The 18,884-nt window shown below is 34.3% G+C and overlaps 2 protein-coding genes across 5 annotated transcripts in view; one reads left to right on the top strand and one right to left on the bottom strand.

Moving 5' to 3' along the window:
- kst (spectrin beta chain, non-erythrocytic 5 kst) overlaps window positions 1–6,259 on the top strand; it is a 58,336-nt gene extending 52,077 nt beyond the window's left edge. For 3 of the 4 annotated variants that reach the window (XM_069128918.1, XM_069128916.1, XM_069128915.1), the window contains 8 exons: window positions 75–853; window positions 927–1,295; window positions 1,406–1,825; window positions 1,902–3,858; window positions 3,948–4,076; window positions 4,156–4,230; window positions 4,430–4,470; window positions 4,807–6,259. In XM_069128918.1, the coding sequence (XP_068985019.1) occupies window positions 75–853; window positions 927–1,295; window positions 1,406–1,825; window positions 1,902–3,858; window positions 3,948–4,076; window positions 4,156–4,230; window positions 4,430–4,470; window positions 4,807–5,046 (4,010 nt within the window). In that variant the 3' untranslated portion in view covers window positions 5,047–6,259. The remainder of the gene's footprint in view (window positions 1–74; window positions 854–926; window positions 1,296–1,405; window positions 1,826–1,901; window positions 3,859–3,947; window positions 4,077–4,155; window positions 4,231–4,429; window positions 4,471–4,806) is intronic. The other variant, XM_069128917.1, reaches the window with a different exon arrangement.
- A 457-nt stretch (window positions 6,260–6,716) lies between these two features.
- On the bottom strand, window positions 6,717–16,823 carry LOC138187784 (synaptogenesis protein syg-1). Its single transcript, XM_069128919.1, has 6 exons — window positions 16,356–16,823; window positions 14,347–14,476; window positions 9,820–10,019; window positions 8,854–9,174; window positions 7,787–8,278; window positions 6,717–7,680 (listed from the first exon to the last, which is right to left on the bottom strand). Exons 1-6 carry the CDS (start codon window positions 16,720–16,722, stop codon window positions 7,136–7,138), a joined length of 2,055 nt encoding a protein of 684 aa, XP_068985020.1. The 5' UTR covers window positions 16,723–16,823; the 3' UTR covers window positions 6,717–7,135.
- Between the last annotated feature and the right edge of the window lie 2,061 nt (window positions 16,824–18,884).

Genomic DNA, 18,884 nt, shown 5'->3' with positions numbered 1-18,884 from the left:
TTAGGTCACACTGTATTTTTAAAATTGCAGCTACAACTATCTTGTTTAATAATTTTTACTAATTTTTCTATCAGGTGAATCACTAATTGAGGAGAAGCATTACGCATCAAAGAGCATTCAAGAACGTTTAGACGAGTTAGAAGCAGAATGGCGTTTACTCCAAGAAACCAGTGAACTAAAGAAGAACAGATTAAACGATGCTTACCAAGCTTTGCTCTTCAGGCGAAGTTTGGACGAATTTGAGGCATGGATGGATGAAGTGGAAACTCAATTGCAGTCAGAAGACCATGGGAAAGACTTATCCAGTGTAGCTAACTTATTAAAGAGACATACGAATTTGGAAAATGATGTTCTGGGTCACAATGAAGCTTGTGAATCAATTAAAGAGACAGCAACGAGTTTTCAGAAATCAAATCATTTCATGTGTGACGAGATACAAGAAAGGGCGATGGTTATAATAAATAGATACCATAGTTTGCAAGAACCAATACAGATAAGAAGGGACAATTTGGAAGATGCTAAATTACTACATCAATTTACAAGGGATGTTGAAGATGAGATGCATTGGTTGTCTGAAAAAGAACCTCTGGCTGCAAGCAGTGATCTAGGAAGTTCTCTAACCACCGTGCAGCGGTTACAGAAGAAACATCATGCTCTAGAGGCAGAATTAATTTCCAGAGAACCTGTAGTTGCATCTTTGGTAAGCAGAGCTACGATTATGGTGAGAAGTGGCCATTTTGCTTCAGAAAAGATTGAAAAATTGTCACAAGAATTGCAAGATAAATTATCGCATCTCAAAGATTTAGCTAGCGTTAGAAAACTGCGTCTACTTGATGCTGTTGAGTCACAGATGGTAAGAATTATTTGAATAATTTGAATTAATTAAATTTACTATGCAGAAGTTTATAGTGTTTTTGTCCTTTTAGTTCTATGCTGAGGCAGCAGAAGCAGAGCAATGGATAAAAGAGAAACATCCACAACTAACTGCCACAGACTATGGAAAAGACGAAGATTCTGTTCAGTCTCTGTTGAAGAAACTGGAAGAGATAGAACGAGACTTAATTGGCTTTGAAAACACTATTGGGAACTTAAAGAAACTTTCACACGGATTGATAGATAGACATCATTTTGATAGCAAGAACATTACACAAAAACAATCAGAGATCGAACAGAAGTTCAAAGAATTGCAGAAATTGAAAGAGTATCGATCTCAGAGATTGCGTGAGAGCGAGAAGTTCTTTAAGTTCATCAGGCAAGCAGATGAAGTAATTGAATGGATCGGAGATCAGACAACTGTAAGTTTCTTATCGAAAAACCTACACATATTATCCTTCTAGGATAGTCTAACTTAAGCTAGGATTAATTCTATTGATATTAAAATAAATAAAATTAATTTATTCTATAGGTTGCAGCCTCAGAAGATTACGGTTGTGACGTAGAACACGTTGAGCTTCTCATTCAGATATTTGACAACTTTTTAGCCGGTTTAACAACGAGCGAAGGTCGAGTATCAGCAGTACTGGATGAAGGACAAAAATTAATACAGGAAAATAATCCAGAGAAAGCTAAAATATTGATGAAAATCGACGAGACCAAACAACAATGGGAAGATCTGAAGGAATTAGCGCATGCACGACAAGATGCACTAGCTGGAGCAAAACAGGTGCACATGTTCGACAGAACTGCGGATGAAACTATTTCGTGGATTCAAGAAAAAGAGACTACTCTCAGTTCTGATGGTTATGGTCATGATTTAGAAACAATTCAAGCATTGGTAAGGAAACATCAAGGATTCGAAACGGATTTGGGTGCTGTTAAAGAACAGGTATATTATAAATATATGTTCTTTATGAGATAAATTATAATTTATCATATATTAATTGAAACAATGTTGTTTTTAGGTTGAACTGCTAATGGACGAGGCTTCGAGATTAATTGAATTATTCCCAGATGCTCGTTCGCACATAGAAGTGAAGCACCAAGAAGCTGAAGCAACCTGGAATGAATTACTAGAGAAAGCAGCTCAAAGGAGGAGCAAGTTAGCCCAAGCGGAACAACTGCAGACATACTTGGGTGAATACAGAGACCTGATATCCTGGATAAATGAAATGGTAGCCAAAGTAACCGCCCCTGAATTGGCTCGTGACGTGCCAGGTGCAGAAGCACTGATATTGAGGCACAACGAGTACAAAGCAGAAATTGAAACACGCAATGAAGCTTTTGAGAAATTTTACAAAACGGGTCAGGAATTGATAGAAGAAGGTCATTTCTTAGCAAAGGAAATAGAAGACAAGATATCTGTCCTACAACACAGACAACAGCTCTTGAAAGACACTTGGGAGCAAAGAAGACACATCTATGAACAAAATCTGGATACCCAGTTGTTCAAACGAGAAGCAGAGACACTGGAGAACTGGATAGTGAGTAGGGAGCCAATGTTGAATGATGGGAAACTGGGAGAAAGTATTTCACAAGTGGAGGAATTCATAAGAAAGCATGAAGACTTTGAGAAGACTATCGAAGCTCAAGAAGAGAGATTTAATGCACTTAGACGCATAACTATGTTGGAAGAGGCGTTCCAGAAGCAACAAGAAGCAGAGATGGCAGCCAGACAGGCAGAGAAAGAAAGAATAGAGCGTGCTCGTCTAGAAGAACGAAAACGGAAGGAGGTACAAAGAATAACGGAAGAAAGGAAACGTGAGGAAGAACGAAGAAGACTACTAGATAGTCCACACCGTACTGTGCACGATGAAATCAATGGAACGGCCGATGAACACGAGTCTATTAACAAATTATCACCATTAAAAACTTCTACTGCAACTGAAGGCCTAGACACAACGCCTCAAAAATCACATGGGCTATCACATGTATTTGGTGAAAAATTGAGAAGAACGACTCCTGACATTAAAAGAGCAGAGAGCATGAAGGTAGATACAAAGAAACCGAAGAGAACGCCCAGTTTCACGACCAGAAGAAGGACTCAGAGTTTCAGGAAACTTCAAAGGATGGAGAATATGGACGCCCTTCCACCAGTAGAGATTCAAGGTTTGTTAGAGAGGAAACATGAGCTTCAAAGCGCTGGCAAGAAAGCAGCAGTGCGTTCCTGGAAACAATACTATACTGTATTATGTGGACAACTTCTGTGTTTCTTCAAAGATATGGAAGATTTCTCACTGAGCAAGGCAGCCACTGCTCCTATCACCATCTTCAATGCCATATGCGAGAAAGCGGATGACTATACCAAGAAGAAAAACGTGTTCAGGTTGAAATGTACAGATGGATCAGAATTTTTGTTCTTGGCACCAAGTCAACAAGAAATGGAAGACTGGGTGAACAAGATATCATTCCACGCCAAGTTACCTCCCAGTATGCAATTGTTAAGTTACGACGAATCGCAAAAGGAAAGTTTAGAGAGGTTGCAGAATGTGTCTATAGAACATACTGATGATAATGTCTCAACTAGTAGCAGTCACGCTTCGACTCCTGAACTGGAACGAAAGAATTCTGTAATTAGACGCGATGTACCGAATCAACACTCTGCAAGCAACGTGCAGATTGAATTTCTCCAGATGCATAGGCAAAATCAACAGAAACGTGAATCACAGAGTAGTGCTGAGTTCATAACTTCGCAAAGAAACGAATCACCTCAAACCCAAACACAGTTCTTGCAAATGCACAGACAGCTACAATTGCTTGCACAGCAACAACAAATGATACAGCAAGAGCAACTAGCAAGTCAGAGGGACCAATATCAATCAAATTCTGGAGATAAACCACCTATTCCTCCAAGAGGAGCACCACCCCCTATTCCAATGCGATCGCCTAGTTCAGAAGCTATTCCTCAATATAGACGCGATGGTATATTAATTTAATACACTTTCTTTGAATGAGTTGATTAGAAAAATATGAAATAGTAATTGGAATATGATATTCTTGTGATTTTGCAGACATAGAACAAGGAAGATCCAGTTTTTATCAACAACGTAGCGCAACCTTGAATCATAACGGTTCCAGTCAGTATTCATCGACTACAACCTGGCATAGACAAAGTAGTGCGGATCTTAATACTTCACAAGGTACTTAGGAAACCCTCATAATTACATTTACGTATGCGTAGGAGATCCCTTGTTTTCATTGTATGTCGTTATTTTGTAGAATTAGCACCTCCCTTGCCATCAAGTGCCCCTCCACCAACCAGAATAGCTCAGTGGAGTGTTCCTCATGATCCTGGTTAGTCGTTGTTAATTGTTTGTCAGAGAATCATTCTTGCATGTTTTGTTCAACCTTCCAATTTTGTGTGTTTTTATCTATCCTAAATTGTCTTCCTAATAATATCTATTTAACATGAAAGTTTTCTGCGTTAATAATTGCATAAGATTAACAGAGTCATCTTAACAGAAAAAATAATAAATATTATTTTCTATTACAGCTTATGGAAATGTTTCTTATGGAATCGCAAGATCCAGAGAGGTAATTATATATTTAAATAGATTGAAAAGCCAACATGAAACCAACATGAAACCAACATGAAACCAGTATTATAAATTCTTTTATAACTAAATTATTGGTTTCTTGATAAGAACATTCATAAAGTATCTTATACAAAACTCAAACGTGTTTACCAATTAAAATTAATTAGATCCTTACAAAGCAGCTATTGGTCTATTACTGTTCATTTATTTTCTTTATTCAGTTGATAGGATTATAGGAATAAAAGAAAAAAAGGAGACAAAGTTAGGAATAAAGAAAAATTTAAGATACCAAATTCAGAATTTAGATCTTAAAACATATTTTTATCTGTTATAGGGTGTGCAACAGAATAACTCAACCTTCACAGGTAGACCAGTTTCTCTACCGCCATCATATGTACCTCCTCCAGCAGTTCCACAAAATTCTCAACCCCTCACGAACGTGGAAAGTAGAAGAACTAGCGAAAGTGGATCAGAAAGTGAACATAGCGTGGGTAATAATCGCAAGGACCGCGATTATAAACGAAGCTCTGTTTTAAGTAATCTATTTGGCAGACGCAAGAAACCTCAATCGTAATCTTATTGATGACAATATTTACGCATACAGAACATGTCTGTAACGAGCGTACAAGTTTTCATGGAACAAAACCGAGATTAAGCTCCTTCGAGTCAGAAAAGACACGTGTACGTGCTATTTTTGTAGCATGATACATGAGAGGATTCCTGTAAATTATATATATTTTTGTGTACTATACAAATTAAACTTTATCGTTCATGTTATTTAATAATACATTGAGTTGATCATGTATAAAAAGAAAGCTATATAGAAACCATAACACGAATGAAGAGAATATTTGACTCTAATAGTATACAATTTGACCTAATTTTGAGAGCAATATATCTGAATGAATCCCTGATATTAAAGAAGTATACATTGCAACGATAACTTCTAAGAAGTTCTGTGGCATGTTCAACTCAAATGTTAAAGTCAATATAGAATGTATGAAATATATATATATATGGAGAACTTGCATTTTTCTATTTTTCTTTTTTACTAGCGTTGAAATGTGCAAATATGTCTGATATGTCAGGGATTAAAAAAGATATTAAAAAGAAAAGGAAAAGCTACTGTTAGACAAATAATTTTTAATGAATCGTTGTTATACAAAGATTAATCCTCCATTTTTGAAAAATCTACTATGCACCATATGGACTTTATGGAAATTTATTATAGTTATTACGATCGTTCAATTGTTTCGTTGATTTCTTTAGATGCACCGTAAAGCTACAAAGAAAATAAATATGTTAGAATTACACCTTACACGCAATGAATGTTACTGAATTTATTTAAAGTGTACCTGACTTTAAGAGGAAAGTTGAAGTGTATGGAAGAGGAATATGCAGTTGCGCGAATAATGTAAGGTTTAAGTTTTATAGATGTCAGTAATATATGCATTGCAAATACTTATATATTTCGAAACGCCTGTTCGGGACCAATGAATTTATAATGTAATTAAAATACCAGAGATATGTATACATATCATATTTTTTTTAGAAAAACGGAAAAATTATGCGTTCTCGAAGATTACCGATTATAAATATCTTTTCTTTTTTATGATGAAATATTACAATGTGTAAAATGTATTTAATACTACATAAAGATTGATTATGTATTATCTAGGTTCGTCAATGCTATTTCATAGTTACGTAGAACATCTTATTTTGCGTCAAGATGTCAATGATCGAAAGTTTAAAAGATATTAAATAAATAAAGGAGAAATTTAAATTAATAGATGATATATTTAAAATCCCAAAATCTATTTCTATAAAATTTACTGTAATATCTTTTAATATTACGCTTTGGAATTAACAATACATTATACTAAATTAATGTGATGCAATGCTGCATTATTGCACTGAACACAATGTTACTTTATAGTGCAAGATTCATCATATACAGTACTATTAAAATTAGCTAAGTATTTCCTATAGCACTAAGTAGCATTTTCTTTACGTAATTATCTAATATGTACATATATTTATTATTTGGCATTCTTTTTTTACACAAACATATCGTCGCAAAAATAAGTATCGATGTAAGACTCTGAGTATGTAACAAGGGAAACGATGTTCAACAACGAGATCAGTCACGCAAATACTAAAAATATAATTCCAGTACATTGATATAAAAATGCATTTATGTTGCTTAAACAATATTACAAATCTAGTATCTACTTACTACAAAATTACATTAATAAAGCTTAAAATCAATTTAAAATGTAACAATAGTAGCAACAACAAATAATTCAATTTCCAATTAATAAAATAGAAAATTCCTCCAAATCAATCAGTCAAGTACTCACAGTCAATATCATTTGCAATGAAATTATCACATCTATTGAATTTTATTTGTGGTAATGTACCAATAATATTGCCAAATTTTACATAAACTTCATCTTTAAGGAAAAAATAAATGGAGATTCTATGGCATTACCATAGAGGGTCTATGAATTCTACTATTTCAATTTTCAATCACAAGTAATACAAAATATGACCTGTTTTTAGTGAAGACGGATCTACACAATATGGTCAGTAACAGATAAGTCACAATAGAACAGTTCACCGTCAGTCATCGACGATTGTCATGGCAATGAGCATATCAACAGTTATACAATGGTTGGTGGTTGAAGAACAGCTGGTGCTCGCCTGACTTTCAGTGCTTCTGGGCTCATGGCGCGCACCTGCTTCGTGATCTGGTCATAATCATACGTAACAGCCAATCCACCCTCCGTGTTCGTCTTTCTCACATACGCTTTATTTTGAGATGAATTCACATTCTTCTGTCTATCTGCTGTAGGTGTATTGCTATATAATGCATCTGCAGCAATGCTACCATCTTCTTCTCGACGATATCTTCTATTCTTCAACCTTAACACTGAATATACAGCAATGAATACTAGAAGAAGAAAAAACAATAGCCCTACTGCAGCTGCTGCTGCAATTACTCTCATCTCCGTTGGGTCACGAATAGTTAGTTTGATATTAGTGGAATCTCTACCCTTTTCGCTTTCTACTAAGAGGGTGTATATTCTAGCGTCCTCTATTTGGAGATCCTTGATCATTAGCTTCGCCCAGTAGCAATTAGTTGGCATATCGTTTTCCTTGATATGCTCTAATGATAATGCTTCGTATTTTGGATGAATACTCTCGCCTAGAAAAAGAAGAAATTGTCTATTTGGCTAAAAAACATATGCTGCAGCTATAAACCTTTTTCTTTTAGAAAGGTCCACCATTAACAAACATATTTTGATACTCGCCAGCTCTGATATGCGAGCTTCCCCATTGCCAAGCAACGAGTCTAGGCGGAGGTCTCGAACAAAAGCGAGACTTTAAAGTGTGTTCCGGTTCTCCGGCCCATCCTAGTGACTCGTAAATGCCCTTTCCACCGGAAGACGGCCTCGCCTGTATCTCAGGCGGTCCGGTTACGTGGAGCACGTAACGAGCCTCGCTTGGCATTTCTCTCCGCACTCCGTTGATCACATTGAATGCCACGCATCGATATTCCCCTTCGTCGGACCACATCACGTTCTTCAAATGTAAACGTTTTCCACCGTCTTTGGTCTGCAGCGGATTCTCAATGGTCTCCGTCACGCCACCACGAAGATGCACCCATCGATATTGAGGTGGAGGATTTGCTTCAAAATCTATACACTCGAAGGGTTCCAAGCTTGTACCAAGCAGAGTTGTTTCTTCGAATTTTTGCGCGGTGTCGTTGTAAGTAGAATCTTCTGATTTTAATCTGGGACTATCTGAAAATAGAAGATTTAAATAAGATTTGAAGATAATTGATGGTGATCACTATTAATCAAGAATAATTACAGTAATATAATAAGATTCCTCAAATTTGCAAAACGGGTACATTACTCATAATTTTTTTTTAAATAGAAAATGTACTTCCATTTGTCATGATATTGTATGTCATAGGTCTCAATGGTATCAGAAAAATATCCAGCAACAGATAATATCGTCGCACTAGTGTCGGAAGGATTAAAGAAATAATTATTCTGAATGAAAGGAGACTACAGTGGTCTAGAAAAGAAGCCACGATTCATCACAGGGAGAAACCCAATAACTATTATTTAAAGCAAACCGTAACGCTACCGCTAATAAATGACAAATGGACGTTCATATCAATGAGCACACAACTGCCATTATTCTATCCAACTGTTCCTCTGTCTGAAAAGCGCTTGGAACAAAAGTGCAGCATAGTTAGACGAGGAAAGTGGCCAAATTGACGTGTTCTCGTTGTTGATCACGATGGTTGTTGTTCGTAAAAGAAAAAGAAGGAAAAAGAAATAGGTATCATGGTAAAAGTCGGACTAACATTGTACGTCCAGTCTATAGTTAGCCGCGGTGCTTTCACCGATAACGTTGACCGCCTTGCAAGAATAGAGACCGGCATCGTTTCTCTTGACCGGCTCGAATCTCAACTCGGAGCCGGTCATCGTGCCGTTCTGCTGCGTTCTGTTTAGCATCAACGCCACCACGTTGCTTGTTACCGCGATGGGAGTTGAATCCTTGAACCACTTGATCGTTCCGCTGGGATTGCCATCCGCGAAGCATTTCAGGCTCATAAAGCTGGCCGAATCCTCCAGTGCCGCCACCAGGGGTCGGGGCTTCGTTTCTATTCTTACATCTGGCGAGTCTGAAATTTGATATACATATAATTTAGTAATGGTTGAACATTGTTTTTCTTTTAATGGAGCACAATTAATATAATCAATTTTTAAGGACTTTTAGATAAAAGTTGAAGATTTAGTAGGTGGATTATTCAAAGAATTATTTTTAATCTTTCCTATAAAAAGAATTAGGATCGTAAGAAATTTGAGATGTAATTCCAATTCTAAGAAACATATGCCAATTTTAAAAGAAGTTTTAACGCATTTATCTTCGAAAATATGTGTTATATAGAAAATCTGAAACCTCGAAATGATCGTTTCTCGACAATTTTATATAAAGAAGGAAAAATCCCAACTCATAAGTTACACAAATGACCATTTTTCTAATATCTTACGCCAAAACATTGCTACTTTCCAAACAGGGTACTCTTACAAATAGAAACTGGTCAAATCATCTACCTAACTCCAATCATTAGAAATTCAGATCTAATATTAGATTTCTACTTTATGAAAGGAAAGATTATCATTTGCCATAGGGTTCTGATGTGTATTCACTGGAGTGGTCAAAAGTGAAGTGTAGCGTGAATTGCAAATACTACGATTGTTTCTATTCTGCATCGATAGAAACTTGTCTAATATCAGTTGTACAAAAGTACGTGGGATATACATACAATGCACATCCAGTCGTGTTTCCGCAGATGTTGGAACAACGCTGGATGGATGCATCGTGATGCACCGAATCGGCAGACCATGGTTTTCCCTTTGTCCACGGACACGGAGGAGGCTGTGGGCTGCCCAGGTTTTCGGACTATCTACTTCTGTCGCATTTGTCTGCTCCCTTAATGGTTCTACTTCATCCCCTCCTATGTACCTGTGTAAAGGACAAACAATTGATATTAAAAAGCTTTTTTTATAATAAATATACACTAAGGGTAAAAAGTTTGAAACCATTTTTTTAAACGCAGCTACATATTTCTCAATTTTCTGACAATTTTAACATTACATTTTTATTAATATTAAAATTAATGTAAATCAAGATTTACTGTTTATGTTAGGAAATAGTCAAATTTAATTTCACTATTAATTGAAAATTATTCTTCATCTTGATAAATTTTTGGCTAAAGGATTTCCTATGGTAACAGAATTCCAATTCTAAGTCGACCTTTTTTTCTTAAATTCTTAAATTATGTGAAGTATGTAGTGATTTTAAACTTTTCGATAGTATACATACATGTTTTATATATGTTAATTCTAAAATAGATAGGGTGAATTGTTATATTTGCTAAGATTCACGTGTACTGAAAGTAAGTCAAGGATGTTCTCATATACTTATGGAGAATGAATGATGTATTCATACTGCATATCTACCGCAGTATAACTAGAACTCCGATATTGTTCATTAGCTTGTTTTTTAATCCTTCTGCTGTTTACTAAAGCTAATTATCAAGCTAATGCTTGGTTTCAGTCATATGTTTAATACCTATCTATCAGCTTATTGTTGGTTCCATAAGTATGTTTAATATCTTATTATTTAAATATTTTTAATATATTTGAAGTTTGTTCTTACGTTGGATTTAGCTACTTTACATTTGGCATGAATGAAAATGTATCACAGAGTAATTGGTGTTACAAACAAACATTAAATAGAGTTCATCATTAAAGATTTACAATATTTTAATATGATGATCAATTATTAATATGAAACTCTAAGAGTAACATCAAAACTATTTCACTGACTCAAGATCCTAGTTGAATGCTAAACAAACAAATAATACTTTTCTGAATAACTCCAAATTAATTCTTTAATATACTTATTCTTCCATACAAAATACTTGGAAGAACTTCTGCAACCATAAACAAAAAAAAAAAAATGATTTATAATCTTACCAATCGACTAAAAATCTTCGAACTCAATTATCTACAAAACTTTCGATATATTCTAACAAAATTTCTACAAATGCAGGTAGAAAATGTCGTCACTGCTCCATCCTAATCGCAACAGCCGTTACGCCCAAGTTTCCGGAAAGCGGTTTAGCAATTTCCCACGAATACCGATATTCAAGGTTTATACTCTTTCTAGAGTGATTCACGGGGAGACTATGCCCGCGGCCAGTTTCTCCGCTTCTATGGCTACAATCTGCATAATTACGCTTGCCGCTGCATCTTCAGCGAAATGGAGCAAAGAGGAAGAGACAAAGAGTAAAAGGAAAAAATATGAGAAACAACGAATTATTTAGACAGCGTGCCTATTAAAGGCTGTAAAAAGAGTCGCTGCTACCTCGCCCCGTTGCAACGGCCGGCATCATTTCTACGAACGCAAGACCAAGTGTGAAATTAGGAACTGTTCTGGCTCTCTTCGTTCCACATTCGATTCGTTTCCAACGAATGGGAAAAGAATACACCGGTACACGTAAGTGAAATTCACTGTTCCGAGTCTCTTTCCTGTGAGTTGCTCTTTTACAAGCACTGATGACACCGAAGACATAAGAAATACATAGAATAGTGAAATGCGCAGACTATGAATTGATTTGAGTGAAAATTTACTATTCATACTGCGGATGTATATGGAAATTCATATCCTTACCAAAATGATTAAACGAATGGAGGAAGTGAAACCTAAATAGAGATTTGTTTTATCTATTAAATATTACAATACTTTACTTTTAGTTTAGATATATTTATATATTTTTTCATATTATTATCCCGTGAAGTATTACATCTTGAAATGTGATAGAAATCTTCTACTTAATTTTTGTTCAAAAATCTTTCTACTTGAACAAAAAATCTGTACAGTGAATGTTCTATTTTAGCATAATTTATTAGTAATTTAATTTGCCGCTAGCTTAAAATCAGAATTCTTTTTACTTGTTTTTTATTTTATGAAATGACTTCCAGCGAAGAGAGAAATCATTCTTTTCAATTCTTGAAATAAACGTTAATCGTTTGAGAGATAGAATACCGTGAAAAATGAAACGGATCGAATCCGATTCACGGACAATTACCAGTGAAACTTGTCCCCCACTCGTACCACTTCCTCGTCTAACTTAAATCGTTTGCGCTTTCTAACTAAGCGATTAACGATCTATAGCGATAAAATTTTCGGCCACAAAATATCCTTTTTATTTTTATAGATAAAAAAGAATAAACTGCTCAAATATCTAAATGCAATTAATTAATCTGTTTCTTAATTTGAAAGAGTCAACAGATTTCTAATTTCACGCAGGAAATAATCGTGCTATAAAATTCAGTGCACAGGAAGTAATATGTAGTTACGGATGGAAGAAAGTTTAAAATTGATACGCTATAAATTTTAGTATCTTACTTTTGTACTAAATATTTTTACCATATTATCGACAGTCATCTAATTCTATAGTATATAGTATATTTATTCATTGTTTGTTATAAATTCTTTCATTATAAATGACCAAAAAATAAATTTAAAAGATCTGAAACAAAAATCTAAAAATATGCTATATTTAAAAAACTTGTTATAATCACTCTTTTGTCCGCCACTGTAAATTACAAATATTATTATGTATGATCCATTGTTCCAATAGAACAAAATGGATCATACATAATTCAGTAAAATAATATATAACAAAAAATCGTTGTTTATCTATTATTTCCTTATGAAACAAAAGAAACTTTTGGGACAACCTAGTAAATTAAATCGTAAATTTATCAAATGAGGACTAAATTGAACAATACATATTAATCTCATTTATAACTTTAACGACTATACCAAAGGCACAAAATGAAAGTAGCGACTTAAATTCGCAATTAGGATTATATATCGTTTGAAGATCAGATTAAAACGTTCCGCGGATATGTTTACATCGCGTAACACGTGCATTCACGGCTGCCAGGCGATCGTGGAAATTGTAACGCCGCTCATGCGAACATGATGATCGGTACAGAAGTGAGTTTTATGTTATAAGAATTTAGATGAGGTGTGGCTAGCTGATCACTAGACCATGACATGAAAAAAGAAGCTGCTAGCAAACCTCTCCGCTGCGTAAACACCGCGTTATGGGTTCTTGCCTCGTCTATAGCCTTTGTGAACCGCACTTTTTATCTCTTAGCGAAACACTGTTTTCATGAAACCAGAGAATCTGCAAATACAAAGTATACGTCAGTGTCTAGTTGTATAAACGAGGAAACTTTTTAGGGAATTCTTTTCGTCAATGCCAATTGGAGTATTCCCAATAAATAACATAGAATTACATTAGATAATTCCATTTTAAAAAGGGATTTGTTTTATAGCTGAAACTTCCAGGAACGTGGTCCCATTTCTTTTTAAGTTTTAGACCCCTGATTTTCAAGAAGAAATTTATGAAGTAAGATATTGTTTATAATTTTCAATATTGTAAAATTAATCTTTCATTGTAAAAAAAATTGATTTGAATATGTCGGACTTTTTACATTGAAACTAAAAAAGAAGCAACTTGGTTCGACAAATAATTTTTGAGATAAAAATTCCTGTGTATTTCTTTAAAAAATTCGAAATCAGCAGAGTGATGACATAAACTCTTCCTTATTTTATATAAATTACATCATATTTCATTTTAAGTAAGGTCCATGACACTGACAGAAAAACTAACCAATTTTACGCGGAATAACCTCATTTTTGCTTTTTATGAAGTATTGGTTTCTGTTATTAGATTTGTGCTTAACATTTTATTTAGATTTAAAAAGTAACAACGTAATTTCGCCTACAGTTAGCATACCTTGAAACGAAAGTCGTTGCAAAAACGATAGGAATATAGCCAGTACCGTTGCACAAGTGTTTTGTTGCTGTGTACAATTGGAATGAATGTAACCAGAGAACCAGAAGTGAATTGAAAAGAATACAGTCTTGTACCATTTTTTAATCAAATTATTAATTTTAGTAATTTTACTTAGTAATTAAAAGGCGATTTTTTTAGTGATTTCACAAGAATCTTTTTACTGTAATATATAATGATGGATCTTTTATGGAAAATTTGTGGCAGACGAATCTCATCTTGTGGAATGGCAAAATGTTGTTTGCAGAAAGACAGGATTGTGTACCTATATTAGATATGGGATAGAGAATATAAGATTTGTCAAATGAAATAAGAGATATAAAATGCAAATGTAGGAAACATGTATACTCTGCTAACGATTATGCAGGTTTGAGCTTGGTTTACCCTTATAGTGGAGTAATTAACTGAACTCACCATTTGATAAGCGCCGGTGGGTTTCCATATCTTGATACGCAGGAAATGGTAACTTCCTGGCCTTCCCTTAGAGTTAGGGCGGAGTTTAAAATCGTCCCTCCGTATTCCAACCGTGGTTTGCGGGGTTTTACTGAAATACATTGATACTTAATAATAACGGAAATAAGAGAGAAACTTTCATTTTTTTTATTTTCATTCATAATTGAAATTAAACCAAATTATCCACTTTCATTTTACTTTCCCTAGCACATTAATATCAAATAAAAGAATATTCTTTATGACTCACAGTAAGTACACTATACATGTTTATACAAATTTATGGTTTTATTAATATAACTAAAGAAATAGAACTTGAATAGAAATTTATGTTATCTACTAAATATTCTACAGTTGTGCGAGAAAGCGAAATTTCCAAAGAAAATTTGAACATATTCCAAACATTACTTTTTTTAAAACCAACCAAATTTGAAAAATCGACTCTCTCGAGAACAAACCCGCATATGAAAACAATTTATTATACATTTATTATATATTTATTCTTTCACCTAGATTCACCCCCTTGTCGACTATACTATAATTATCAAAATATCCTATGCACGTCGAGTTATTCTGTTCTACAGAAAATTTTCGTTAAAGCGGTTGTTGCAAAAATTCAAGCTGCTAAGAGGAAAGTAGAACGGAACGACTGGTTCACGTTGCATCACACCGTTGCCCGCGTTTAGCGAATTTTAAATTGCACCGCCAAATCTGCATCGTTCCATTCGAGGAGGCGTCAGAATCTGATTAGCCACTTGTACGATTCGTCGAGGATCATTCACGCTTGTGGAAAGCGATACCTGTCAGGGTGACGTAAAAACCCAACGTTCCGTTAAAACTAAGTGTACACACTTATTTAACGATTTAACGTTTCGTGGAATGTTGTGTGCAGTTCGTTAAGTAGCCTCTGTTGATTTCTTAATTTAAACATATTACATATGTACATTAATATGCAATCCATCTAAAGCGGTAATCCTGACCGTGTTTCAGTGGAAATTGGATTACTGGGTTGATAAATTTCAAGATTTTTAAGTGTTTTCTTAGAGATGAATTTTCGTTAGAAAAACTGAGCAACCTGTTTCCATATCTTTTTTCTAGATATCTTAAGATGGTGATATGGTACAGATCTGGGAGGCTGGTATCGAAGATCGGCTCTCGAGTGGATGAAAAAATTCTTGGTCTGGTGCAGGTCATGGAAATTTGGTTGATGATGGCAGTAGAGTGAAGTGGAAGGTTTTTAGAAGCGTAAAACGTGCCGCTATTTATGTGGGATTAGAGTTCAGTGAATATAGAAAAAAAAGAATGTTCAGTGAGATTTTAGGGATCAATTTTCTTAAGTAACAAATGGTGTTTCACACAAGAAATAGACAAAAAAGATAAATGGAAAGTTATAATAAAAACAAATAAACGAAAACAGTATGTTCAACTCGTATAGAAATATATATGAAATACATACAAAAGGTTAAAAAAATTTTTAAAGTTATAAGAAAGTAATAGTAAAAAACTACAGTAAATAATAAAATCCAAGAAAATAAAATAAGAATTATTATAAAATATAATGAAGCTTATAAACCATACAAAAGAAGTTCTCCTGTAGAAATTACTAGAAAGAACAATTGATATAACTATATGTAATGAAAAATGGCAGATGTTACTCAGTTTGCTAAGACCTATCCAAATAATAAAGAGATTGATATCACCTTCCATTGAAATACAATTTAGAGGAAATTCTACATTGAAATACAATTCTACCCTCTCTTTTTTACCCCCTAAAACTCGCTTCAAACTTCATTAATTTCTGAAAAAATAGCTTGTAATAGGTTTATTTGGGGTACCCTGTATAGAAAATTCAATCATTAAAAGCTTGCGAGAATAAGAATTAAGTATTATCCCTCTAGCGGCGATTAATCAAACTATCAAATCCCGCCAATTTATATAGAAAAATTGTTAAAAATTCTTCAACCAAATCTTACCCCTAACTAAAAGACGAGATGGTAAAGAAGTTAAGGCGTCCTGTCGCGTGAAGTCACCAGAGGTGACTTGACACTCCCAGTAGCCGTCATCGAAGTCGAGGGAGGCTCTCCTGATAAGAAGGGTGCAATCGCTGCCGCGTCCGCTGGCCCATTCGTACTTATCCGGATGCATACCTACTGGTTTCCGGTCCTTCTGCCATATACATTGACCTCGTTTGTCCTGTACCCTGCACCTTAATTGTACATCGTCACCGGAGGAAACTTCTTGATACAGGGCTGGAGTTTCCGCGAATCTTTGTTCGCCAGTAATTCGAACAACTATCAGAAATATGATCACAGTGATGCTTTGGAGATAAGTGAATTTCATCTTGGAAGGTAGTAATTTAATTTGTAATTAAATGAATATTTCTTGAAAATTCTTTTTCGTTGAGATACTTCTTGTGTATTTATTATGTTTATTAAAATTATTTATTTAATTATTATTATAATTATTTGTATTTGCATTGATTATTTGGATATTTATTATCAACAACGCTTTAGTCTTGTTCCTGTTAGCGATTTTAATTTCAGATGAATTATTAATTGTTCTTTTAATTGTTCACTTGTATTGTTTTATTTTGTGGACATAACTTCGTTGTTAATTGTATCACAAAATAACTACAGTTTTTAGTTCGTTGATGTAATCGATGTTATTTCGAAATAATCGATTGTTAGATCGATTATTGATAGTTATAGCAAATTAGTGGCAAATGAATCACAATGAGAGAGCTGTTTCGAAAGTTCGTAAAATCACATCACTTTGTTATTTCTTCCGTATTCACAATTAGCTGTACATATTGAATTAAAAAAAATTATTTATAACAAAAAATTAGGATATCTTTTCCTTTCTTTAATAAAATAGTTTCACTACAAACACTGTACGCTTCAGTTCGATGGAATTTAAAACACAAATATTCGACGCTTGCAAAAAATTAAAACCTTGTCACATTTAATTTAAATTAACAAATAGATTTGAAATTATAGTTTCAGAGATGGCGTTGATATTCGTAGTTAATCCAATAGTCTACAATCAACATCGAGATTCTCTCTATCGAAGAACATAAGACGAAGTGAGCTGTTGTGAAATTCGAAGGAAACTCCGTGACAGCGAAGATCCTGCAGCGCCATCATCGGTAGTTGACCAAAACATTTTCACATCCCTTATGAAATTTAAATTTTTTACACTGTTTTTTATTACCACAAAACACCAATATAAGTACCAATTCAAAACTTATTCAAGTAAATCAATCTTCTTTGATCTTCCCTAGATACAGTAGTCTCGATCAAACAAAGTCATGTTTCATCTAATTAAAACTTTGATACGTTATAATAATTTGATCACTTTCGTTATCATTTGTAGCGGAAAATTGAATTCCACTGCATCTTATGCTCAACAATAACAATCAGCTGTATATCATCGTAAGTAAGTTTTACAAACTTGAGGATTTTACTATCGATATAATCTTTTTTCATATTTTAGATTTGTATATCATTATTTTAAAATGTTCTGTTTTTTTTAATAGGGATTACTGTATAAACCACCATCAAAATTTTGAACCAACAACTTCACATAACAAAGTTCTTCGCTAGACACGATTAAACTTTTACAACACGCAATTTTTTTCCAAATGTTATTGAAGCTAGGTATTAGTTGTTAAGTATTATAATTTGAGGAGAATAGACGTATTACATACAGGAAACAGCGATGGTTGAAAAGGAAGAAAAGAAAACAGCCCGCTGGACGTAAAATCGAGTGTATCTAGGACGTTGGAGTACAATGCTGGAAGCACGTAGTGGAACTGAGCCGGAGTTAAAGCCAGAACGTTCATCGGAGTGGAAGCGGAAGACGGGCCCCAAACGCAGGCCCACGCGTGCGTATCCAACCCTGTCTCCTCTGTTGGCTATCCTTATTATTCGAGCGTGTTATCATTATGCCATGCTACAGCGAGTTTAGCCGCCCATTTGTTCTATATACTTTTTATTTTTGTGCTTAGCCAGGGAGAAACATCATTACCGCGCCCCCTCCAATTTCCAACCCAACCCCCAAACTTGTCTCCACAAGGTTTCAAGAGAAAGCTCCTTACAGATCATTACAAGTCTATACTAAACGTAATTTAACTACGCCCTTTTGCACAATAATTTATCAATTAATAATATTAGTACGTTGGAAAGTTGTAAGTTGTGGGTTATAAACTTCTTTTTCGATATTTTACAATTTTACATCAAATAGGATAATTAGATATTGATATTTGTTTATTTCATTAGCTTTATTATCAAACTTGTTACTACAAGAGAGCCTATTAATTTGTAACATGTAAAACTTTATTAATAACATTAATTTTATTATGCAAGGAGGTCCGGCAAACAATTTGATAAGTTTTAAGGAAGAGGAAATGCACGTATTTTAATGCTTTATTACATTTTAAGTTCATATATCCTAAATTAAGATGGAAAGAAATAGTTATGTTCCTATTAATGTGTTCTATGAAT

The sequence above is a fragment of the Bombus flavifrons genome, chromosome 15 (assembly GCF_040668555.2).
Source record: "Bombus flavifrons isolate JBK064 chromosome 15, iyBomFlav1_principal, whole genome shotgun sequence".
Taxonomy (NCBI): Eukaryota; Metazoa; Arthropoda; class Insecta; order Hymenoptera; family Apidae; genus Bombus; species Bombus flavifrons.
Note: the sequence above shows the minus strand (reverse complement) of the source record. Positions and strands in the feature narration are given on the sequence as shown.

Bases quoted from the DNA above. Each gene is read 5' to 3' on its own strand.
- LOC138187784 (XM_069128919.1), bottom strand. From the start codon at position 16,722: ATGAAATTCACTTATCTCCAAAGCATCACTGTGATCATATTTCTGATA. The intron at 14,477-16,355 runs GTAAGATTTGGT...AATGTATTTCAG, and splicing joins ATCTCGTCTTTTAGTTAGGG to TAAAACCCCGCAAACCACGG. The intron at 7,681-7,786 runs GCGAGTATCAAA...TTCTTTTTCTAG, and splicing joins AAGCTCGCATATCAGAGCTG to GCGAGAGTATTCATCCAAAA.